General features: G+C 43.3%; 1 protein-coding gene across 1 annotated transcript in view; it reads right to left on the bottom strand.

Annotated features, from left to right (window-relative positions):
- The window catches only part of LOC133953461 (collagen alpha-1(XI) chain-like), a 32,709-nt gene extending 7,680 nt beyond the window's left edge, over positions 1–25,029 (bottom strand). Inside the window, exons 1-40 of the mRNA XM_062387387.1 lie at positions 24,951–25,029; positions 13,999–14,166; positions 13,815–13,906; positions 13,318–13,439; positions 12,936–13,098; positions 11,808–11,930; positions 10,025–10,144; positions 9,775–9,897; positions 9,608–9,655; positions 8,651–8,692; positions 8,417–8,479; positions 8,256–8,330; positions 7,560–7,643; positions 7,378–7,434; positions 7,016–7,069; positions 6,855–6,908; positions 6,680–6,733; positions 6,533–6,586; positions 6,391–6,444; positions 6,260–6,304; positions 5,758–5,811; positions 4,708–4,761; positions 4,589–4,633; positions 4,447–4,500; positions 4,290–4,334; positions 4,145–4,198; positions 3,686–3,730; positions 3,365–3,526; positions 3,209–3,262; positions 3,070–3,123; positions 2,936–2,980; positions 2,406–2,459; positions 2,246–2,290; positions 2,113–2,166; positions 1,474–1,527; positions 1,322–1,375; positions 1,109–1,216; positions 903–992; positions 769–822; positions 572–679 (exon numbers count right to left, since the gene is read on the bottom strand). Of these exons, the coding sequence (XP_062243371.1) occupies positions 572–679; positions 769–822; positions 903–992; positions 1,109–1,216; positions 1,322–1,375; positions 1,474–1,527; positions 2,113–2,166; positions 2,246–2,290; positions 2,406–2,459; positions 2,936–2,980; positions 3,070–3,123; positions 3,209–3,262; positions 3,365–3,526; positions 3,686–3,730; positions 4,145–4,198; positions 4,290–4,334; positions 4,447–4,500; positions 4,589–4,633; positions 4,708–4,761; positions 5,758–5,811; positions 6,260–6,304; positions 6,391–6,444; positions 6,533–6,586; positions 6,680–6,733; positions 6,855–6,908; positions 7,016–7,069; positions 7,378–7,434; positions 7,560–7,643; positions 8,256–8,330; positions 8,417–8,479; positions 8,651–8,692; positions 9,608–9,655; positions 9,775–9,897; positions 10,025–10,144; positions 11,808–11,930; positions 12,936–13,098; positions 13,318–13,439; positions 13,815–13,906; positions 13,999–14,166; positions 24,951–25,029 (2,961 nt within the window). The remainder of the gene's footprint in view (positions 1–571; positions 680–768; positions 823–902; positions 993–1,108; positions 1,217–1,321; positions 1,376–1,473; positions 1,528–2,112; positions 2,167–2,245; positions 2,291–2,405; positions 2,460–2,935; positions 2,981–3,069; positions 3,124–3,208; positions 3,263–3,364; positions 3,527–3,685; positions 3,731–4,144; positions 4,199–4,289; positions 4,335–4,446; positions 4,501–4,588; positions 4,634–4,707; positions 4,762–5,757; positions 5,812–6,259; positions 6,305–6,390; positions 6,445–6,532; positions 6,587–6,679; positions 6,734–6,854; positions 6,909–7,015; positions 7,070–7,377; positions 7,435–7,559; positions 7,644–8,255; positions 8,331–8,416; positions 8,480–8,650; positions 8,693–9,607; positions 9,656–9,774; positions 9,898–10,024; positions 10,145–11,807; positions 11,931–12,935; positions 13,099–13,317; positions 13,440–13,814; positions 13,907–13,998; positions 14,167–24,950) is intronic.
- Positions 25,030–25,328: the final 299 nt, after the last annotated feature.

The raw sequence follows: 25,328 nt of genomic DNA, 5'->3' as shown, positions 1-25,328 counted from the left end.
TGAAAAACAGATTGATGCACGCAGATGGTCTGAATATGGTGTCAAGTGCATGAATCCATGGACCCAACCACATCAGGCTGGAGGTGGTGATGTATTTATGTGGGGGAATATTTTCTTGAAACCATTTGGGCCCCTAAAATCAAGTTATTCATCTTTTGAATGTCTTTTTTGTGTCGACAATGTGCATCATTTTATAGCCACATTCGTCCTCTAAAGACGACTTCCACCTGGATAATGAACTGTATCAGTGAACTACAATGGCCGGCCTGGTCTGATATCAATAAAAAAGCCTTAAGGATTTGATGAACAGGAGCTTGGCCAGAAACCATGTGATGCAGTCATATCTGCAGACACTTAAAAGAATGTCTCCCACAACTTATGGAATCCATGGTACAAAGTACTTTTGAGAACAAAGAGAGACTAGACCCAGTATTAGCATTCCTTATAAGAGCTTTAGGAATTTGATGCAAGAATAAAAGGATGTCGATGAAATACAGTATTACTGAGTGAGATAAAAAATCGAATAGAGAGAAATAATAAAAAAAACATGAAAAGAGTCAGATGTATTTACAGGCTCCCCCTTCTCTCCCATTGGTCCTGGTCCTCCGATAGTTCCGGCCCGACCCGGCTGTCCGATGGCCCCAGCGACTCCTGGAGGGCCCCTCTCGCCTGAGGCCCCCTAATGACAGAGAGTACATGTGAGCATGTATTGATGAAGAGAAGTAATGAGATGGTAAGGTTTGGATCAGTAGATATACTCTAACTCACGAGGGCTCCCTGGAGTCCGTTAGGTCCTGATCCTCCTTTCAGACCGGGAGGCCCCTGAAAAGATCACTTGTTTAATTAAGAGAAATAAGAAATCAGGTGATGTCTCTGGAGTGTGGTCTGTGTTTCTGAGTTACCATAATTCCAGCCGCTCCTCGACTCCCCCTGAATCCTTTCAGGCCCGTAGGACCGCTCTTCCCAGATGTCCCGGACAAACCTGGGTCACCCTATGGGAAGAGAAGTAGAGTTATTCATACAAAGGCATGCAACCACATTGTTAAACACTAATAATGTCTCTTTAGTTTGAAATTATGATCTGCGTGATACATCTGCATGAACCCACCTTTCCACCTTCCTTCCCAGCAGCCCCCGGTAAACCATGTTCTCCAGGGACCCCTGGTGCCCCTGGGTGGCCGCGGTCCCCAGTTGGGCCGGACTCTCCTGATTTGCCCTAAGACGCACACAAGCTGCTGGCTCAATTACACCATTACAGACATGAACCACGAGGTTGGAGAAACATTACATAACCTCAGTGTTTTCTCATTGTTGAGCTCACCTGTGGCCCCACAACACCGGAAGGGCCGGGAGGTCCCGTCTTCCCTTGGAATCCCTGCAGCCACAGAGATGATATGTGTTAACATGTTCTTGTGAGTCTGTGAGAGAGTTGTAGTGAGTCGAAGGCCATAAGTCAAATAGTAAATTACTCACTGCTTCTCCTCTTTGACCTGGGTGACCTGGAAGTCCATCCTTCCCACCTGGACCCTACACACACAAACAAATACGTCAAGGTCAAGGTGAGACATCAATGGCAGTTAATCAAAGTTAAAGATGGTACAGGTCCAGAAAGTCCAGGTTTAATGCTGAACTTTAAAAATATGAAGAATCTCAAATAGAGTCTGATGGATTTGTTGCACTGGCAGCTCTTCTGGTTGTGTTTCAGTTAAGTTAGTCAACACAACACAGTAAGAGATTGTTAGGCTTTGTTTTGTATCAATATGAAAACCACTCCATCATCCAGAAACAGAGTCCCATAGTTAGTCACCACGTGTGTCTACAGGGGGCGCTGTTGCTCAGTAAAAATCACATAGTGTTGCTTTAAAGCTGTCAAATACAGAAATGTAGAAGCTGTCCCCTACAGGCCACTGGACATAATTCAAAGCATATGTTGAGGATTTCTTTCTGGTGTGTTCACAGTTCTGATAAGATAATGCCTGGTTACATGCAGCCTGCAACACAAGATACCACTGTCCTTCCAGTTACAAAATAAAGACTTTAAAGTCCTTTCCAGTTCAAGATAAAGGTAACAAATTACGCATTAAGTATGAATTGGAGTGTTTTGTTACTCACGCTTGATCCTTTAGGTCCTGGCTCTCCGTTCCTTCCGACTGGTCCTTGAGGTCCCTTGAAAGAAATGAGGCAAATTTAATAGATGATCAAACAGTTACACAATTGATGAGTTTTATTAAAGCATTTTTCTTACCCTCTCTCCATTAGATCCTGCGGGTCCATCATGACCTGAGGCGCCCTTTGAAAAGATAAGTCACAAGAAAAAGATGGAGGAAAATAATAGTATTAAATGTATTCATCCTTCAGTAAGGGGTCACGGGGTGTTGCTATTGACTGGAGGAGAATCAGCTGACCTTCTCTCCTGATTTCCCCGTCGGCCCTCTTGCTCCTCTGCCACCTCGTGCACCCTGTCAGGGAGGAAACAGGAGTGAGACCAAATGGAAGATGGGCCTGAACTTTTACTAACCTAAAACGGAAGGTGTAGTTCTAACCAGTCCCCAGTTCAGTGCTCAGTGAGTCTCTATGTCTTTGCACAGCGAAAGGTCAGACACTGGTTCAGTTACTGGTTTAATGAACACAGCGACATGGGAAAAAACATCCAACAAGTCATTTCTGTGCATGAGATCACTGCAGGGTTTGATACACGGGAGGAATTGTTGTCTTTGCAAGTCGTGCAATGACTCTTGAAAGGAAAACAGTTCCAGTTACAGAGACGTTCTGCGAGATGACTCTTGATTTACAAAAGCTAATGGACTAGAGAAAAACACAGAGAGGGACCAGGACTTCGGGGATGTTGCTTGCCTCAGCTGGTGGTAAATAATTTAAAAGGAAATTTGCTCCATTACCTACTGAACTGGTTCATATTTGAAAACACAGCACTCACATTTGGACCCCTCTGGCCTCCACCTCCTGGTTGTCCTGCAGGACCCTGGGTAAAAGCACAGAAGACAGGATGTGAATTAAAGAGGTCTTACTTCCAGACATCTTCATAATTATGATTATAAACTCTCCACTCACCTTTTTCCCTTTCTCTCCTGCAGTTCCCACTGAACCAGGGAAACCATCAGAACCCTGTGGAGGAGAAATCCATTCATCCATCACATGTCTAATTGTCAACATGAATTAAACCAATTGTCTATTATTTCCTTCATTTTACCTTTGGCCCCTGACGTCCTGGATACCCTGGCAGCCCTGGAACTCCCAGTTTTCCCTTAAAAAAAAAAAAGACTGTGTGACTTTTCTTGTACAACATGACTAGAGAACATTTTTATAAATTGCTATTAGCATTAAACATGCTAACGTAGCTTTATACCTTCTCTCCAGAAATACCAGATGGGCCGCCCTCTCCCAGAGGACCCGTCTGACCTTTTGGTCCCTCTGGTCCATCTTCTCCTCTCCCACCTGGAACCCCATTGTCTCCAGTGTCGCCCTTCACTCCCATCTCCCCCTTGGCCCCGGAGAAACCGTCCTCTCCCTGTGGACAGAGCGGAGGGTGAGGAGGACACAGCGGGGCTGACAGTCAATCCAGTTTAACAGATTTTTTAAAAATCACAATGGAAGAAAACTAAAAGCTGTCACCCTGTGCAGCATCAGGATGTTGTGTTACCTCCACGGTTAAAACACAGATGCTTACCTTCTCTCCTTTGCTTCCAATTAATCCTCGGATTCCTTCTGCTCCCTGTTAAACAGGAAGAGACACAGAACTGGAATCAACACAAAACACATGATATAATATTACTGGATGTTTATGACATTAGCATGAGGTTACAACCACAACAAAAAAAATGTTGCTACTGCTTTCTCCATCAGGAGCAGGTACTCATAGCTTGTAATACTTCCATGCATTCAGGTTTTAAATAGGGTACCTTTGTTCAATAACTACAATATTTCCATATTCAAATGATGTTTCAATGCCATTGTTATGGTGTTGAAGTTTAAGTGGAGGAAATAACTCCGTCAAGGCCGAACAGTCCCTATAAACTCAAACTAGATGCACCAAGTTCCACACTCAGTCACCTAATAATGCATGATCTTACTCATACAAATAAAAGTTAAAGAAACAACCACTACAACTCTGATTAGCATTTTTTACCTTAACCCCTCGTTGTCCAGGATACCCAACAGGCCCCTGCACCCCCGAAGGACCCTGCAGATGAAAATATAAACAGATTAATTTGACTGACACCTCCTTTGTCAACCTGAACAGCAGCAGAACAACAGACAAACGACAGACTTACCGGCAGGCCTTTTTCACCTGGGGTGCCTTCTCGTCCTGGATGACCCTGTTGTAAAGAAGCCAAGGCTGCAGTCAGGAATGTAGTTGTGATTCTTAAGTCGGGATTAGGTGTGCGACAGAATGCATTGTGTCTTTAAGAGAAGAGAACATATACGTACTGAGGGTCCATCGTTTCCAGGTAAGCCCTGCATCCCTTTCTTCCCCTGAGGCCCCTATACCAGACAAAAACAGATCAATCAATTATCACGTCTTCTGCACTTCCAACTTTTAAAGATGTACTTCAAACTTAAAGAGTCGTACCTTCTCTCCTGGCAACCCGACTAACCCCTGAGGACCAGGGAAACCCTGTAATGGAGGTGTAACATTAGTGCCTCTGTGTATTCATTAATGTGATTAGTTGTTAGGATCTGAGCTCATACCACTATTCCAGGGTTGCCTTGTTGTCCCGGTGCTCCGGTGTCTCCCGGGGATCCCTGTCACAAACAGGGAAATGATTATGTTGTGGGGCCTAGTTTGTCATCAGGCTCCACCGGCTCCTGTCTTTAGTTTACTCACTATGTTTCCCTTCGAGCCTTGAACGCCATCAATTCCTCGAATGCCCTGCGGGGGGGGGAAGAAAGGGAGGCAGTTAATGGAAGCCACTATTCTTTTTTTTTGTTCCTGTGTCCTCGAGTGCACTTGCTTTTCATTACAGAGATAATAGCACCCTGGAGGAAGATATATTGTAATTAAAGGGAGATTGTGACACTGCCAAGGCTATACTGCACATGTCAATCTCCCTATATGGGATTCATTTTCTGGCTTTATCTTTTTTTTCCAGTCCTCCTAAAGACATGAGGAGGGAGGGTTCGCTGCCTTCTTCCTTGAACAGAAATGTCCATGAGGCTTGTTACGTGAGTTTACTAGACAACTACATGAAACCAAATATCAGCACCTCCTTCTTTGATGTGTGATGCTTAATTAACCGACAACATGTATATGGAAGCAGGTAAATATGTAATTTAAAGAAAAAACGGCTCCTCGATGTGTCATCCAATGGCGACAAGTTCGAACTCGTGCTGACTATCGGTGCAAACGTAAATTGTGCACAGTCGAAAGAATCCGCTTCAGGTGTTGGGAAATGCGATGTTGTGTTTGGCAGAGAGAGACTCTGAGTCACAATCTCAGTTGCAGATAAGAATTACATAACATCGTGTTTGACAAACCGACAACTGCTATAAAGTTGTGATTAAACATTGTCATATGGAATTATCTGATCCCGACACCGCAGCTCAATAGATTCGGATTGGAGAGAAGAGCCTCGGTTTCACTGCATGAACGAACACAAAGGTAAAGTAGTGGGATCATTTCAAGTATCTTCTACTGCTGCCAAGTGTGATGCTTAACGGGGGTGACTGTGTGTGTGTGTGTGTGTGTGTGTGTATGTGCAGAGTGAGGTATGTATAAAAAGGTGTAAGGTTCACACTCACAGGTTGGCCGGAGGGACCAGCACGACCTCTGGGGCCATTCAGACCTCTGGAGCCCTGAAACACAGTTAACATACAATGAAATATGATGACATGTGTGTGCGTGTGTGTGTGTGTCTGTGTTTTTTTGTAATAACGTCTATTGAGTCTCAAGACTTATATATAATATTTTTGTGAAGCAGCAGAAGAAAAAGCCTCCGACAGATGGATTGATGATAGCATTGTATACAGGTATAGTGTATTTGTCTATGACACAATGAAAGGTGCAGCAAGTGCAGAGGTATGAGTCTCTAGTATAGATCAAATCCCCAAAAAACTGGACCTCCCATCTCCCATAATGCAACTTGATAGCCTCTTGACAACCTCATCGGGGTAATTTCCTCTCACTTGACTTTAAAAAACTCTTTAAAAACAGAACTTACCACAAGGAAACTGATCCTGTATATGTGAAATCCTTGGTGTGATGTATTTTAATATTTGTGTGTTTGTGTGTGTAAACACTCACAGCATCACCTGGCTGTCCTCTTGGCCCAACCGGCCCGTCAGAGCCCTGTGAGGAACTCAAGTGTTACTACCTGAACACACAGGCACAGACTCAAATATAAACATAAACCTACAAGCACCACGAGCTCTCACCTTTTCCCCTGATTCTCCTGGAGGACCTAACAGACCTGGTTTACCTCTGTCCCCCTGGAGAGATTAAACACCCGGGAGTTGGCCGTTAGTTTCATGAATCATCAGCTCAACACTGCTCTTCAATTCAGTCGGCTAAACCTACTTTATGTCCTTTGTTTCCCGGCAGACCAGGCAGGCCGTCGAACCCGCGATCACCCTGAGATTTGAAAGAATACACAGATGGGTTCGTATTGTGAAAGACAGAGGAGACAGTGAGGGGACAATGTTTGAAGCCAGTTTATTTTTTTACCTTCGCTCCAGATTCTCCGATTGCACCACGGCCTCCATCTGTACCTGAGCGACCCTGACGAAGACACACCAGTTACAGCTTTGGAGAAAAGATGCAGTTTTTCCCCTTGGATTCTTCTGAGGAACCAGATGTTTATATATATCGAGAAAAAACTAAATCCAGTAAACCGTCTCACCCTTTTCCCAAGTCGTCCGTTCTGACCCGGGATACCTGGCATTCCTGAAGGACCCTGGGGTGGAGAGGTGGAAAGAGAAAGATGGTGACAGTCAGGCTGGTTCTAAGACGAACTCCAGTGTTATTATACGAGTGTGTTAACGAGATGAGCAGCTCACTCACCGGTGGCCCCGTGTCTCCATTGGCCCCCTTCAGCCCAGAGGAACCGGGGGAACCCTGGGGAAAAAGTTTAAAAACATTGAGTCCTAAACAAGTCGGCTATGGAATCCTCTGTCTGACACCATTCACACACGTGCACACATTTCCACTAAAAAGGAAGTTGATGAGTTTATATCATGGATCCTTTGTTCCCTGATTTTTGGTATCGTCCCTACTCAGGATATGAATCTAGCAGGTTATTTAAAACACTACAATTAATAAATAAGGATATTTGATTCACCCTTCACCTGAACCGCCACTTCTTCTGAAAATAAAGCAGCATAACTATATACACTAAAATGTCATCTTGCTGTGATCTCACTCACCAGTGGTCCGGGTCGTCCCCTGAGACCGAGTGGTCCTGGAGGTCCCTTCATCGCCAGCTGGAGGAGGAGGAGGAGGAGGAGGAGGAGGAGGAGGAAGAAGAAGTCAAGTCAGCGACATGCAAACTGCAGGTTTTCTACTAAAGCTGTTGTGTTTAAGATATGATTTGTTTTAGTTTTTTAACCTTTGTCTGCTGCAGGATGGCCTGGGCCTGCGCCTCCTGTGCAGAAACCACAGCACCTGTCTTTGGGCCGCCTCCTGACTGGAACTGCACACACACACACACAAACACACACACACACACACACAAACACAATGCAGTCACGTCAAACTCAATACCCCACCTAGTGGCCAATGTCTAGCACTGCTATTCAACTCTTTAATAAAAAGTTGAGTAAGAGTGAAATAATATAAAAAGTCCAGATAGACGATCGGAAAAACTTCACAAATGTAGCTGTTTTTAAGCAAAAGTGACGTAAAGTATGAAAATGACTTGAATCATAAGCTGTGTTTGTCACATTCACCAGATCTCAAACCAAGTCAACACCCATGTAAGGACATTAGTCAACAAAGCATTGTGTTAACACATCAATGTGGTTGATCAAATATATTTTGGAGAACAATTCTCTACAACAAAATAAAGTAAATGTTTTTTGTGGTTTCTGGAGGATAAAGAAAGAGCAGGAGCTAGTTTACAAAGACAAATAAATGGTTAATTTACGTAACAATCTAGAGCCGGCCCCGTTTCCCTGTTGCATCATTCACACGTTGCCATTTACCCCGAGGCGCCGCTAAAAGGTTACCAGGAGCAAATAACTGCCACACCACTAAGACTGCAGCCTGCAAGGCCAAGGGCAACACACAAGGATCTTCAAGTTACCGGTATGAGCATGATGTTGCCTGGGGGTCCTGGGATCCCATCAGCTCCATCCAGACCCGGCCGCCCTGGAGGCCCCTGAGGGGAGACACAGGAGGTTATAAGGAGACGCCAACGTGTGGTGGAGTCAGTCACTCACATGTTGAACAGAGGAGGGTCCTTACCAGCTCCCCGGGGTCTCCTCGAGGTCCCACTGGTCCTGTGATGCCAGAAGACCCTGGCTCTCCCTACGAACAGACGAAAAACACAGTCAGCTGTGAGAGATGGAAACCTTTTCTATTCATTTACATATTAAAAATCCCTTCAGCTAAATTTATGCAAAACTAACACCACATGCATAACTGGAGGTGAAAGTGAAATGTGTTTCAGGGTAGATGCCATTCAGCCGTGTCACTAACCTGAGGTCCTGGAGGCCCGTAGGCTCCTGTGATCTGCGTGCCCTGCAGAAATGTCACAAGAATTTGGTTTTAATTAAACACTCTTATACATGTGCAGTATTAATATCAGACAAACAAATGGGGCGAGGGGGGGGGGGGGGTGTTGAGAATGGGATATTTAACAGTTGAGCTATAAACTGGTCAATAGGTATAGGCAATACAGGAAATATGTATATTCATATATGTGTTCTGTATATATGTTACTTTTTAATGGTGTGTATGTATTTTCACATCATCCCCCCTGTACTTGTCAGTACTCTGTGAAACCGAATATGTCATTGTTTTTTAACTCAAACTTATATTTGATACTTCTCCGCTGCAGTTTCTCAACAGCTGATATATATACACCAATTATTTATACATTAGCAATCTCAGCCGATTACATCTGTATGTGGATTCATCTGGATTTATTGGACTTTAGCTGCAACATTTTTGAACAATTATTCAGTTAAATCTGAACAACATCCCAGTGCAGTGCTGTCCTGAAACAAGCTTCTGTGCAAGACCTCTACAGAAGCAATTATTGTTGGATTTTCCTCACTTCCTGGTTTGGATCAGGACAAAACTGAACAGTGTATCTGAACAATTAATCTAAATATTAAAATCACAACAGGGCAAGGTGCAAAATTCAAATCGCAGGAGCTGCAGTTATTTGATAAAGGTAAAATGTGTCAGCACATAAAATAATAAAAGAAGCATTGTGGGACTAAGAGTCAGTCAATAAATCATATAGTAGAAATTTAAAGAAATATGATTCTTTGGTACACACCCACAGCAAATATCACATCATCATCATTTAGTTGATTTTATTAATATTCATCTCATATTACAATCATTCATCATTGAAGATTTAACATCCCTCCCTTGCGTGGTCATGTTGTGTGAGTTGTTTCATAAAACTGTGTATTTCTTTCTCACCTGTCCCAAAATGCCTGGTTCTCCTTTCTGTCCTTTCTCTGGTAAATTCTGATGAAAGGAGACGGACAGACACACACTCAGCGTTAATGCAGACTATTCTCAACACACAGAATACCTGACCTGCTCCACTGGATGAATCAATGTTATGTGGAAGTTTGGATGGTGACCTGCGTGTTGAGGGAATACTCCCGCTCTCTCTGAGCCGGTCCATAACCCTCGTCGTATTCCTCCTCGTACTCGTTCACCTGGTAGAAATCTGTAGAGTTGTCGTAGTCCTCGTACTCCACGATCTGTCCCGACAAACAGATGGTGAGAAAGATGCAGGAGAGAGAGAGAGAGAGAGAGAGAGAGAGAGAGAGAGAGAGAGAGAGAGAGAGAGAGCAACACAACCCTGCTGCACGTCCTGCTGACCCTCACCTCGTACTCTGTGACATTCGGGCCGGCGGTCACCGTGGAGAGGGAGCCATCATCATAGAGGTCGCTGTAGTCGAACTCCTCAAACGCCTCCACCACATGTTTCTTCGGCGCTCTCTCCACCTGAATACCATAAACCAGAGTCAAAGGATGGCAGAGGCACCGAGCCACAGGTGATGCATGACGTCAGCACATGTAATGTTTTCTTTAAAAGGACACAGAGCATTGAGATGGAAACGGTCAGGTAGTATTGTGATGGCAGAGAAGGGAGGTGCATTGAGATGTGAACCATTTCTTCTGCCGGCTGTCGGAGTGAGGGATCTGCTACTAGAAGAACAAATGAAATATGAAGAGCGGCTCCAGCTGGCCTCCACTCAATATTTGGAATTTGGCTTCTTCGAGCCCCGCATATTACATCATGACATCTTCGTCGGTTCCAAGATGGCGTCTTTTTCTATCACCAGGCTCAAAATATCTCGGACAACATAAAACAGGGAACCAGGAATCCAGTGCTGTGAGCCGTGTGCCAGGCGATAAATCAAACAGCATCGGCAGAGGAAGGATTTGAAACTCTTGCCAGTGGTGTGAAGCACTGGCACACAGAACCTGGCAGAGGAGCCCGGATCACAAAACCACGGAGCGAATTGTACAAGACAGAGGGATGCCAACAGAGAGAGAGAGAGAGAGAGAGAGAGAGACAAACAGACGGTATAAAGAGAAGAGGAAATATAAAAAACGGAGAAAGAGACAGAGGAGGGAGAGACGTGGACCACCGAGCGCACAGGGAACACAGTGGCGATGATAAGAGATGACTGGCGCTTACGTTACGACCGCTCGCCCCCAGAGAGAGGGAGAGAGAGAGAGAGAGAGAGAGAGAGAGAGAGAGAGAGAGAGAGAGCGAGAGAGAGAGAGGGTGAGGGCTCAGTGGGCCTTCGTAGCTTTTCAGGTTCATGTTTTATTTCTAGAAGGGAAAATCAAATCAACTAGAATAAAACACAGTAGATCAAATCTGCAGGTGTTTTAAGATTTAAGACGGTATGAATTTTAAGATCCATGTCAAGTCCAACAGATATGACGGAATATCAAAGTCACAGAACTATTTACACCTTGATAAGGCGAAGTAGCCGAGAAGAGAAGAACCCAACAGTAAGTATCCTGAGTCTATCCCACAGCTGAGTGGACTGAGGTCAATTCTAAATACTTGGTGTTTGTTTTTGTCGTTTTATCACAGCGTGCTAATATCTTTATCATTGAAAACAGACATATTACAAACTGCACACACCAGCAAACATTTATCTTCAAAGATCCACCAAAAAATTATTTTAAAGATTATGATTAAGAGATTAAAAGTGCAACCGAAGCAGCATTAAATGAACGTGAACATAATTCAGACCGGCCTAAAAGTATGTATATGATATTTTAACATATTGAAGACTTGACCCTGCAAAAACCCTGAACTAGTGTTGAGTTTAAGAGGATTACTTTGTGTGAACATATGAATCATTGATCTACGTTTGTCTCCTCTGCCCTATGAACTGTTCATACATACCTGTAATAGTTCTCCTCTCACAAATGAAACCTCAGGGGCTTCTTCACTTTTTAAACGACAGCTCTGGGTTTACAGCCTCGACACCTGAAGTGCCTCCAAGTGTATGTTATCTAAAGAATGATCCACAGGACGACTGTTTCCCTCGTGGCTGATCTGATTTCTGACCCTTCGCTGTTCACGTCTTGAGGCTGACATGTGGTTCGAGTCTCTCTACAGCCGTTGGGTGGGGGGACTTACCTCCTCAGCCTCCGTCAGAATGCTGTCGTAGGGCAGAGCTGCGTCACAGTCTGGGATGTAGTCCTGACAGTACGTCTCCGCTGCTCGGGGGTCGTCCACGATGAGCAGCTGCTGGATGTCCCCCTGCGTCACCACCACAAACACAAACAAGGCTGAGTCTGCTGAACCCACACAGGCGTCAGTTAATGATGTCATCACTGATCCTCAATGAGCAGCGTGTCATTAATTATACGAATGACATGTGTCTCCCATGTCTGTATCTTTGGCTGCATGTGATCATTTAGTTGATCATCAAAGTGACATAACTTGACTTTTTATTGTTGCTTTGCAGCTGATCAGCTCCAGAGGTTCAGTCTGGAGTTGCCGCAGCATATGAAGTCGACAGACACACACACACACACACACACACACACACACACACACACACACACACACCCACGAGTCCAAGCCAAACGCTGCTCAGTTAAACAGATGGACCACCTGACACTGCGCTAAAGACAGAGGTCGGAGATCACGTTTGAAATCTGTCAGAATGACCTGACTGCGCTGAGGACACGTCAGAAACAGAACTCATGAAAGTCTAGAAAGATTTGACACAGCCACAGATTTGGGAAAGATTTTTCCCAAAGCTTATTGTGAAAAATCTGCAGGATCTTCTAAGCTTGAACAGGGCAATGCTCATTTAGATTTATATGAGAAGAGTAATATTTATTAGTCAAATGTGTATATGCAAATTGAGCTACTCAATTATAATTTTTTTACTTGAACATACATATAAAAACTATGCAGTAGTAAGTGCAGTACAGCTGCAAACCCACTGGAGGGCAGTGTAGAGGGAAATCCTTTGTGTTGATCATTTCGTCACAATTTGATGGATAAATGCAAACAAGCAGCAGCAAGCAGAGACACTTCCTCACCACACACAAGGAACTTATTGTGGCTTTTTTTTGTTGCATCTGCCAAGTTTCTTCTCCCCCGAAGGCAAAAGAGTTTTCACCAAACACAGCAAATGATTCGATCTGCTTTTTTAACATGTTCAACAGAGTGAAGGCTTTCAGCTCCACCGGCTTAAATCGTTCCCTGCTGTTGATTTACATAGCACCCCCACAACGACAGTGATATTCTCACTTCAAACACGTCTTCGTCCAGCAGCCGAGTTCCAAACACGGTGACTCCCTCGGTGCTGACGTGGGGGTCGTGACCCCTGAGCAGGTCCAGCGTGTCCAGCTTGACACAGTCCAGGTAGAGGGTCACAGACTGGCCCTCCACACTGTAGGCTACTCTGTGCCACCTGGTGGGAAACAGAGGAGAACCAGCTCATTTCGATGTATTTGTTATATTTATAGAAAAAGTGTTTGCAGAGGCCTTTTAAGGGAACTTTTGTAGCGTGTGTTACTAACTTCAAAACTTTAACGCAAAAGAAACACAAAAAGTTGGTGTTTGGGTGCCTGTTTGTGCGTGTGTGTGTGTGTGTGTGTGTGTGTGTGTGTGTGTGTGTGCAGTTACCCACTTGCCATCAGCCAGGTTGATCTTCCTGAAGGTGGGGTAAAGTTCAGGAGGTGGCTGACCCTCGTGGTCCTCATAGAGGAAGACAGGAGACCGACCGACCTCCACCCCCAGCTGCTGAGTGCCCTGAGAGAGGAGGAGACACGGAGGGAAGACGAGGTGTGAGGGGATAAAACTATGATAAGAAGAGGAACCAGTCATTTTTTAGTTAGTGTAAACAGGTTTCTCGACTTTGGAACACATTTAGAAAAATCATAATCCTACATTGAGGACAACCTGCGATGCTGATCCCAGTAGGAATCCTGCAGAGGTAATGGTTGGCAAGGATTCAGTTTCTTTGGCTCAAGGGCAAATTAGAACGATGGATAATGTTGCAGAATTATCGGATTAAAGGAGGAGTTTCCCTTTTCATTTATTGTGGAAACAGACAAAAGATTCAGAGTGACAGAATGCAGAGTGGATAAAGAAGAGAAAAAGATTCATCACGTGTTCGATGCGTACCTGCGAGTCGTACAGGGAGAGGAGAAAGACCTGTGAGCCTTTCACAGCTTTAACTGTCGTCATCACGGAGAAATTCATAGGGAACGGTGAATCTGGTAGGAACACACACACACACACATATGTTTAGACGCAGGCTCTCATGGCACAAATTCAAATTAAACAAAGCCTCTGTATTGAAATGTACCAGGGAAGAGTTGCTTGGTGGGAGCGCTCAGTTGGATCTTCTTATCGATTTTAAAGGAGAGGTCAGTTTCTTCTCGGCCCGTCCTGCTGGTGCACAGCCCGGCCTCCAGCGACACTCCCTCCATGTCCTCCGACAGCTCCAGGACCTTCAGGACATCGATGGGAGCGGCTGTGAAAGAAAGAAAGACGATGCTTGGATTTGAGGATGAGACGATCTGAGGCTGTTCATCAACGTGTCCCCTTTAAAGAATTAAAGTAGATTAAAGTGAATGAAAGACAAAAACAGGCCTGGTCGAAATCACACACGTCCATTATTTTCTGCTGCAGCATCACAAACAAAGTGCTGCCTCTGCAAAGCACTGGAAACCACAACTCTATAATAATAATCAGGCACTGATGATTTTCACTGTCCAACCTCAAACACGACTCACACAGTTAAACAGGGACGGATCGAGGAGGATTCATCACTTTTGGCTCGGCTACAACCGAAGCTTTTTTTATATGATTTTCATTTACGACTTTTTCTTTGACTGACTGAGGGTTACACATCGGGGAAGATGTCCGTGTGGGAATATACAGTAGAATAGAAAGGCTTGGATAGGATCAGAGGCCCAGTGACTTTTGTATTAACAATCTGCAATAAGGACCAGAGTTTGCTCGAATGTTATATAATAAGAGGGGAAAATAAAGCATTATTTAAACCACATATAAACGTCTAAATGAATTGTGTTGTTTAATTGTGTGACCTCTGTGTAGACACTTGTATCTTTGTTGTACTTCCTATGAAGCAATCTGATGGATTTACGTTAAACCTTATTTAACAGCCATGTTTTCTGTATCTCAAGGCACCTCAGCTTCTTACCACAGGATATGGTTCATATCCTCACTGGAAATGAATTGTCCATCACGTGTTTTCTCTCAAAGCTGCACAAATCTCTTTTCACAATGGATCAAACACTTCCTAGAGATTCTTTTAGCTTCTTTTGTTCCATTCTGAGTCAAAACCTTCCCATGTCAACCATTTGAAGGGGATAACAGGCAGCCAATTTTCAGAAAACAAGCTCTAAAGAACCCACCCAACATTTCCACACACACTTCCTCCACAGCACCTGAAGGCAAACAGTGTAATTGCTGAGCTGATGAATGTCAAAATAAGGGATCTTCCTGAGCGACAGTTGTAAATGCACAATGTTTGTTATTTTATGTTTCTACATTTGAAACATGTGGCTGACATTTGTTCTGTCATTAGACGACCTTGTAAACAGACTGATGAGTCTTTCTGTGATACTCGTTGCAGCAGCTCAGTGTAATCGCAAGATAATAACTTAGACTTCATCCCTGACACAAGAAACACAGATTGCATCACACAACAAAGACTCATTCCAAGAGAGCAATAAAGGATGTGTGTGTCCTTAACATGTTTTGGCGCAACAGAGCATGCACGTGCACACACACACACACTCAAGGAAATAAAAACGTAAAAGAGACTTTTGGAATTCTACAACAGTTTAGGGCAAAAATGCTGAACATATGCAACGCGCACATGTGATCTCTTACTTTAATACACACACACACACACACACACACACACACACACAAATCTCACTGCAAGCAGAAAATTATGTAAAAGATGAAACTGAGTGTGACGATAGGGGAGGAATGTGCAACACAATGTACTGAAAGCTAAAAAAGGGAGCGAAGGGGGTAAAGAGGGAAAATAGCAGAAATCTTAGATGGTAGGGGAGAGGAGGGCAAGCCTCTACTGGTGTGGCTCCTTTTCACACGTATTTCTGAGGCTTACGTAAACCCTCCATCTGCCTCGCACCTTTCACCACACCAACGCTGTTACACACACACACACACGTGCATGCACACAAGAGGTTGGCATCACGCCTGAATCTGAGCACCAGATGTGTTTGTTGCCCATTCTTTCTGTTTGTCCATCAGTTTGTCCTTGTGTCCGTCTGCCAGGCTGCTGGCACTCTCTCCGCATGTAGTTCTGTCTTTCATGAACCTGCCATCATGTGATTTACTGATGCAGCTACAGCAGTGTTATTAAATCTTGGCATGCTCTAGCTCATAGATGCCAGTATACTTTGCTTTATGGTCTGAGAAACGTTTGTAAAAGTATATATTTAATAATTGTTCTCAGTGACTTGAGCTCCGATTGATCACTGCAGCATCAAAGATGTATTTTTGCACAACACAATTTTGTTATCAGACTGACATCAAAATTAGAAACACATGTACAATGTTAAGTAATGCAACACAATGGCTATGCAACACAACTAGATTGTTCACAGTGAAAGTTTTGTTTTTTATGTGAGCTCACAAAAGTTTACTAACCAGGTGGTGATAAAATACTGAATTCTGAATAAGCATCAGGCTTCAGAATCAAGGTTTTTTATTACTTTAATAGGTTTGACATTTTGGATAGAGATTGAATTGGAATTGATTTGAAATAGTTTTCTGGCTGTAGAACTCCGTGGCTCTCTGCAGACAGTTGGACTTTAGGGAACAGATGTGTGCACGAAAAGAGTTTTCATTCATACGGAACCAGAGCTGATCGGCAGCACTGACACCTGAAGGCAGCCCGGACAAGACGAGACATGGAACCTCTGCACTTAAACACATCAGGTAATGTTTCGTTATTCTGCAGATGCCTTTGTATGTTCAAGCAAAACCACAACATCTAAATATTGTGATAATGACTGCACACACTCATACACACACACACATTTACACACACACACTCACATTGAAAGCTCTGGTCTCCATCAACTCTGCTGCTCTGTACTTATCTTGGGAGCAACATGATCAACATGCACACACATGTAGAGTATGTCACATGTAATCCTCTGCATGAACAACTCAACTATGACACTCGCACAGGATCAGAGAGTTTTTGGGGGATTTGAACTTTCCTGAGAAAAACAGAAACTCAGTGGAATTGACCAGGAAGGTTTTCAGAGACAAAATGAGGGTGAATAGTGAACTTGTGACACAAGTTGTCCACAGTGAACCTCCATCACACTTTGCTTCCAGGCATGGGTGAGAATAACAGAAATATCAGGTTACAGCAACTTTAGTTTGATCTCACCTATGTACACCTACAATAAATAAGATAATAGACTGTTCACTTGACTGATTGTTTGTGTTTCTTTCCCAGTCATACTTTTCTTTATAGGGGGCATTAAGCCTTCATTTGATGGGTTAGAGTTAAGCATGAAAGAAGGAGAAAGCCTGAGAAAGACAAAAGAACCAAAGAGCCACTTTGGAATCGACAGTTGACCACTGCAGGAGGAATCAAGTCTCGAACATGGTCAGACCCGGCCAGACTTTTGTTGGTGCAATGTCACCATGATTTGAAATCTCAGCCATTGCTTTGGTTACCCAGGTTGATCATTAAAACCTGCACACATGAATTCAACCTGTGATAAATCTAAAATCTTTCAGGTTTTACGAGTGTGTGAAAATTCAATCTTCCTAATTATACCGATAAGGTAACCTGGGAATGTCCCGTCCAGGTACTGTGCCCTGTGCAAGTCACTCAACTGATCTCAATCCAACTGATCATGTCTCTCACCAGCAGAAGACAACAAAATCCCTTGAAACAACAAATAAACATAGATGTACATAGAGGTACGTTTATGTTCATTTGTCCAGTGAAGACAGAGGCCTGCACAAAGTGGGGCTGTGCGATAAGGCCAAAAATGATATCAAGATAACAAATTAAAAGTTGATGTAAATAATTAACACATTATTATTCATTTTAAGTTCAAAGACTCAATGCTCCTTAGTGAAGGTTGTGGTTTAAGCTCTTACTGATGGCCAAGGAAAGATAGAGTAAAACACTTCCTAGGTTGCTTGATTATATATTATACCTCCTCCAATATTCTGTATGCTAGTGCTGAGTCAGTTACCTCATGTTAGATTCCAGTTCTCCCTCCACATCTAAAACCAAATCACTGAGATCACATTATAAAAAAGGAGAGCACCAAAAACACTGTTCTGTAACATACGGCCAAAACCTGAGCTGCTAAATATTGTCTGCAGCTTAAACTATGGACGAATGGCTGGACAAGGCAAACTGAACAGATCTATCTAGTCCAAGTGGAGGCCACCGTCTTTCATGCAAGATCCAGTTTTTAGTTAATGAAGCACTGTAGTTTATTCCCGGACACACAGACAACTTAGTGGGCGCCATATTGGAAAGACGATGGATTTTCTGGCAACCAGATGTGTGTGTGTTTCTGTGCACGTGTATGACTCATGACTGGTTAAGGGCTTTTGTTTTTTGTCTATGTGTGTTTGTACGTGTGTGTTTGTGATTAGTCTATCATTATGTTGGTAATGGCGAAGAATGCAATAACATGACATTTGCAAAAACAAATGCTTAGTCGAGCCTCCTACACAACCAACAAAAAACAGACACCACACAGGGGTTCAAATCCCCTCACTCTCTTTCTGCAGCGTCCCTCTCCGACATCTGACATGGCTCTCCTCCCGAGACAAAACCAGATGAAGGATAAAAAGAAGGAGATGAAAACCAGAGAGGAGAAGAGACGAGGAGCGCAGAGACAGAGGGAGGAATAGGACGGTGGGACCATGTGTTTTCTTTCCTCTTAGTTCAGCTGGCTCAGATCAAAGAACCACACTGGACAGTCTCTCCTGCTGTCTGTCCGTCTGTCTGTTGTGCATACAGTACACACACACACACACACACACACATGCAATTACTTAGATGAACAGTCAAATAAAGGAATAGAATCTCTGAAGACCGACTGACATGTGCGTCTTATCTTCTTCTAGGAACCTTTGGCACTTGTGACAGCGTTCTCCTCTTGAAACACAGATGAAAGCCTGCGTCAATATTTGTCGGTCGCAGGACACCGGGCCTTCTCTCCGACAGCTACACGTTGCTTTATGTGGCTCTGTGCTCTATTATTGTTGGATGTTGCATCACACAGAGACTTTGATTTTGGAGAACAAAGAGAGCAGCTATTTTTGAACGCAAGGGAACATTTTCTAGCATGTAGACGTAGTTATGCCGGAGTCTGTAAGATATGTTTAAACGCAGTCAACGATAATCCTCTAGATTAGATGTATGTGCTTTGTTGAGCTTTCTAGTGATCCGAAGGACATGTTATAAACAACATTAACAAACCAAAGAACCAAAACACCGATGACTGACTAGGAAATATTTCACGAACAATTAGTCAACTCATCCTGATTTAACAGCTTGTCCGAATTCAATTCGGTTTTGTCTGTTGTTTAAACCTGGCTATAATCATTGGGTTCTCGCTGGTGGGTCTTGTTTTTGCACCAAATGCATTGAGACGCCTCTTCTCACTGGGACTTGGAGAGGCTGGACTCAGACATTACACACCAGTCAGCTGCATTTTCTGTAAACTAGGACAAATCTGTCTTCAATTTGAACGGGGCACAATATCGAAAGAAATGCTTTGATAAATGGCTCTAACTAGTTCATCAAAACAAGTCTGGGTCCTCCTCCATGACAGCATGCTACGCTATTAGCATGCCAACATTTGCTAAAGAGCACTGAGCCCAGTGCAGCTGAGGCTGTGATGTATTGGAAGTATTGGAAGTATGGACAAATTTAAACCGTTGACCTGATAGCTGCACTAGATAAAAATTGAAGACATAAACACAGCTATTCCAGTTTATCGTACAGGGGGCGAGAACATATTCACCAAATGTCATGCAACCTTTCACTGAATCACGGTAAAAAAATTTAGTGATATTTAGTGGTGAGATTGCACCACCATCACCTGACTCCTCTCTTCGTATGTAGGAGAATCTACGGTGGAGAAAAAGAGAAAAACTTTCTCCACACCCAGAGTCTGGTTTATCCGTTTTAGGTGATTTCAGAAACATGGCGGGGCTGCAAGGTGCTGAGGACCCTCATCACTATGGAGATATAAAGTTCTTATTCTGAGGTAACTTTCAGGTGATTCTGCTCTGAGCATGATGAATATTCTATTATATTTCGTTGTTTTGATTTCTATCGGTTTCTCGCAGATTTGGAAGAGGTCAACTGGGGGAAATTGTGATGGATAATCTTCATTTTGGATCAACACAAAGGGTTTATGATTTAATCAAAACAAGTGACAGATAATTACATAGAAAATAATTGGTTTTTGCTGCTCTAATTCTATCAAAGCTGAAACAAGATTCATTAGAAGGATATTGAAGCTCAAATATACTGATTTGACTGATGGCTGGTCATGTCTTTTTAATAAATGTCTGTTGTCTGTGACACCTTCAGACCTCCCGTTCTTACGAGTATAAAGCTATCATTCGAGGAGGTGACTCCAGACATTGTTTAGGTGAGTAGACGGAAGCGTAATCCTCCCAGACTCCAGTGAACCAGGGCAACCTATAAAGAATTCAAACATTAACATCTGGCTTTGAGTGGTCCTTCCAAAACACAGACACATCTCAGTGCTTCTAGACAAGAATGCATTTCTTCAACCCCTCGAACATGGACTGATAAATTATCATTCATTCAAAGTATCCAACGTTTGGTATTTTTCATGTATGGTTTCACCTTAAAAAACAGAATCTCAGTTTCAGATTCTTCTCTCATTGTGTCATTGTGGGATTTAACAGGAACCTAAGGGGCCTGTGGTTTGGCTTGAGCTCTGGTGGCTTGTTGAAAGAAAAAAGTTAAAGGACCAACTCTTCTGAAACATTCACCATAAAAACATTATTTTGCCCATAAAAAACAGTATTTCACTCAAAGACATGGATATTTCACAAATATGTATCATCGTAAAGGAAGCAGATGTGATTTACCAGTGCAAAGGACTGGGGATATTTTTTTGAGTGGTTCATGGTGGTCGAGTGGTTCGATTCAACAAAAAGACACCCCAGGGTCTGACTGTGGGGTCCACTCATTAACATGTTTGTGTGTGGGAAGCCATTAAGGGATCGTTTCATTTGCAGGAGCGGCTCATGCTCATTGATCGGGATTCAAATGTGACGACTCATGCAGACATTAATAACACACTATTTGATAGCAGGGGGAAATTTGAGATCATAGACTGTAAATAAAGATGGACGAGCTGTCTCCACTTCCTACCGTTAAGCCCAAATATCCTGGATGCACCTTTGACGTCATGTGGAGCCAGATTCTGATCTAATGTCTAATTAAACACTTAGATCAGTCTGATAAGAACAACCTAAAGTGACAGAAATACGTTCTTTGACTTTTTGGTTTGGCATATGTCCCATCTGCCAACATGGAGGATGGAGGATGTATGACATACACTGCAGCCAGCCAATCAGAAGCCGATTCTTCAGCCTTCCCAGGTTGACGGTGGAGTAGTGAGTGAAAAAGACAGTAAAGGAGCATTAGCCATTAGAAAAGACAGAAAAGAGGGACGTGTTTAGTGTGTTAAGATTCTTATATTGGTTAATTAGCAGTAAACAAAAAGCGTGACGTGGACTGGACACAGCAACACAGCCTCCCCCCCCCGAGCTCAGCTGCTAGTATGACTGCAGATATCTGGTAAATTTGATTTACGCACTAAATCCCCTGATAGAAAGCTACTACTGGGCAGAGGATTGAATCCATGTTGCACCTTTGGCCAGATACCAGTCTGTGATGTCACAGCAGGTTTTTCCCATCATCGGTCAAATCAAAACCACCTGCCGTGACACCACTGATTGGGGTGTGGCCAGAAGACGAACATTTTTTCATTGAATGCAGACACACGCAGAAATGGTTTCTGAACACCGGCCTTTTTGAGTTGTGCTAAGGTAAACGTTTTTATTATCACACCATTTCCTGCACTAACATATTGCACAATACACACATCTGGTTTAATCACATTGGGGTGAGGGCTTCTGATTTCATCTCGACAACTGCAGATTTGCTTTAAACGAAACAAATTTGGGTTTATCTGCTATACATTGACAACTACAAGGACAGCTGAGCCCACATATCATGTACAGACGGTAGAGGTGGGTGAGTGAGTGAAACACCTCGGGCCAAAAGATGACGGCGTTGACCGTAACTTCACCACATTGCTAAGATGTTTCGGGCCCTGTTCAGACCTGGTATCCACATCCAGCCGGAGAGATCCGATCACAAGTTGGTTCACACCTGGAAGCATCCTGAATGTGTTTCCTGTGGCCACTTGTGATCAGATCTCACTTCCCTGTTCTGTATGCAGACAAACATGTACGTTTTTTATTCTGTTGACGAAGTGGAAATGTAATGTTGTAATTTTTAGCCAGAGTTGAAAGATGTGTCCGTTGTAACTGTGTTTGAAAATCAATAAGATTCAGTCTTCATTCAAGATTCATATATGGGTAACCCAAAGAAAAGTTTAAATACTATTGGCTGATTTTGAAACTGGATTTAGGATATAGCTGAGTATCATTCAATGTTACCCAGGTGATAATTACCTTTACACATCTTAAAGAATGTGGTCACATGCGTCTCAGGCCACCTCCGGATGTGGTCTGAGTGATTGAATCTCAAATGTGTCCTAAAAGGTGTCCTGGGTGCGTTCAAACCAGCATTTAGCACCGCCCACTTGTGATCGGAGCACTCAGGACGGTTGTTAACACCAGGTCTGAACGGGGTCTTAGATCATACTTCCCACCAAACTACTGACAACTTGCTGACAGGCCGAAAAACGAAGAGTGACGTGTGACTGAAGACAGCTTAATACCAGGTGTCGTGAAAGTGTTTGTCCAGGTGCTGAAGAGGAACAGGATGCACGATCTGTCTTTCTCTTCACGTGAAGGGTTATTTACAAATAAATCTCATTTACGAGAATGTGTTCTCTGACCACCAGGTGTGAGATGTTACAGGGTTCACACCCTGACCTAGGTTGACCCCCGATGACATTCAAGGTCCAGAGGTCACATTAGTCACTTCAGTAATGACCTTCACAGACACTGGGGTTTGTCCCAGAATGTGTGTGTGTTTTTCCTTGATTTATTTTTGCAATAATACCAGATGACGAGATTAACAACCTTTGAAACTATTTTTAAAACTAATGACTCATGAACTGTAACTAATAGCTGCCAGGCAGGTTTTTCTTAATCCTCACTACAAAGGGAGCTGGTTAATAACTGCTTAGAGATTATTGGGACATAACACAAATACTGTTTGTCTTTCTCAGCATCTTTTCAGCAGGTGGAGGCAACGTGGTAGAGTCTCTGCCAAGTCACCTGCTCGTTGGCTCTTTCACAATAAAACACCGGTGTAGTTCTGCCTACAGCAGGTGGATGTTGACTTGCGGCCATTAAATTACAACAAATAAAGTTAAGGTGATTTATATGTGATTCATGAATTTTCTTTAAAGCTTATAAGTGACCTTGAGTCTCGGGGAACATTTATTAGTCGTTCAAGAGCTTTCAATCTTATTGAATGATCAACCTCTGCAGATGAATTAACATATATCTGTCAACTGATGTTTTCAACTTGAAGTTTAATTTTTAAAAGGATAGTTCCACATTTTGGTAATGACACTTAATCTCTTCTTGCCAAGAGTGAGTCATCACTAATTCCCTGTAGCAACCTCATGTTGGCAAGACTTGAGGAATTTATATGACAGGCCAAGAAGTATTGTGGTGCATGGCCTCCTATGAAAGTGTCGTTTTTTTACATGTTTTTGATGGAACATACAAGATACAACATGTTAATAGTGATCTTTAGAGGATCTGCTGGGTGGATGTTCTTCTCTTTGTTCAGAGACAAGCTTAGTCCCTCTATTGTCAGTCTTCATGCTAACTTAACCTACTTGGCTATCCCTGCAACATGGACCAGAAGTTCTTTGAGTGCCCAGAGAAAATGAAAAACCAACAAACTCCATCTGCTGATGAAGATCTTGAAATATGATTGAAAGCTCTAGAGCAGCTACTTAATGGTCCCTGAAGTGTCAATGCTGTTCCTAAGGTGAAAAATTATCTTTGAGGCTCAACAGTGTGTTCGGTATGATATGCCAAATATGAACTTGTCGTTAAAAACCATTGAGTAACACCAAGTCACAAGAAACTATTTGAAAATCGATTTATTACTAAAGAATATGCCAAGTCATTTGATCTGTCCTCATGCTTCAGACCTGGTGCAAGCAGATAACATCATGATACTTCCAGATACTTCATTGTGATAACGTAATGGAGCGGAATTAAGTTAGTAAAGCCACATTGAAGTACTGTGGGATATACTGTACATCGCAAAACTATAAAAAATGAGACTTTACTGCTGAAAAAAACTGATGAACACGTCTTTATCTTGATGGAAATCAACGACACCCGGCTCTAAAAGCCCATAAAACCTCCTCATAGGATTCAAGTGCAGCTTCAGGGGGAAACTGTAAGTGAACGCACTCCAGCACAGCTCACTTCTGCTCCCCAAATATCCCTGCATGCAGCTGTAGGAGAGCAGAGACCCATGCGGCAGGTATGGCAGAACAAGTCTGAACATATAGGCCTATGCCTTTTTCACTGTCTAGCGAATGTGCATCGAGTGGGCTCGAGGAACGATCAGTTCAGTTCAATAAGCTTCAGGCCTGCATGACCTGGCACGACAAAAATCATTTTTCAAAATATAGACTGGGGCCAGTTCTTTACTGGGAGTTAACTGGAAATGACTACTTTTTGGGAGGAGGGGGATGGGATCTATGGGAATTGATCTGTGCTTGACCAATTCATTTTCAATCCAACAAACAAACTTAGAGTAAGTACACAAATGATCCATCAATGAGTATTTTAGCTGTAATGAAATAAAATGGTAATGGTTATGGACTTTTCAACTTGGCTTCCATGAGCGTGTGAGGATCTGAGGGCAGGTGGAGACCCAAGTAAGAGAGAGAAAGAAAGAAGAGAAACCATGGACTGATTCAACTTAACACGTAACAGCGACTCAACATGGGGAGTAAAACTCTGAATGTACAAAATGAATCCTCCTACCTGCTGTTGATGTGTGAAGCACCGCGACAAGCAGCAGCAGCAGCAGCCATGTCTCACGCACTGGACTCCATGGATCCATCCCGGTGCATGTGAAGGTGCGGCGGTCACTTACTCCCTCGTGGACACCTGCACCCGGAGGAGCTCCGGCTCTGCACTTCACGGTGTGTGCGCGTGTGCCTGCGCGACTTCACGTGCGCACCGCCAGCTGCCAATTAAGCGCGCGCGTGTGTGGATTTAATTGATGGTGGAGGGTCCGTCTCTGCTGTTTCCTTCTTCTTCTCCTTCTTCTTCTTCGGGATGGACGGATGAAGAAGAGGGAGAGAAGCGGGGAGGAAGGGAAAAAAAGTCCCTTAGTCTCAGAAGGTGTTTTCTCTTTCA

Source organism: Platichthys flesus, chromosome 5 (genome assembly GCF_949316205.1).
Source record: "Platichthys flesus chromosome 5, fPlaFle2.1, whole genome shotgun sequence".
NCBI lineage: Eukaryota > Metazoa > Chordata > Actinopteri > Pleuronectiformes > Pleuronectidae > Platichthys > Platichthys flesus.
The sequence above is the reverse complement of the archived record's forward strand: the minus strand, read 5'-3'. Positions and strand labels throughout refer to the sequence as shown.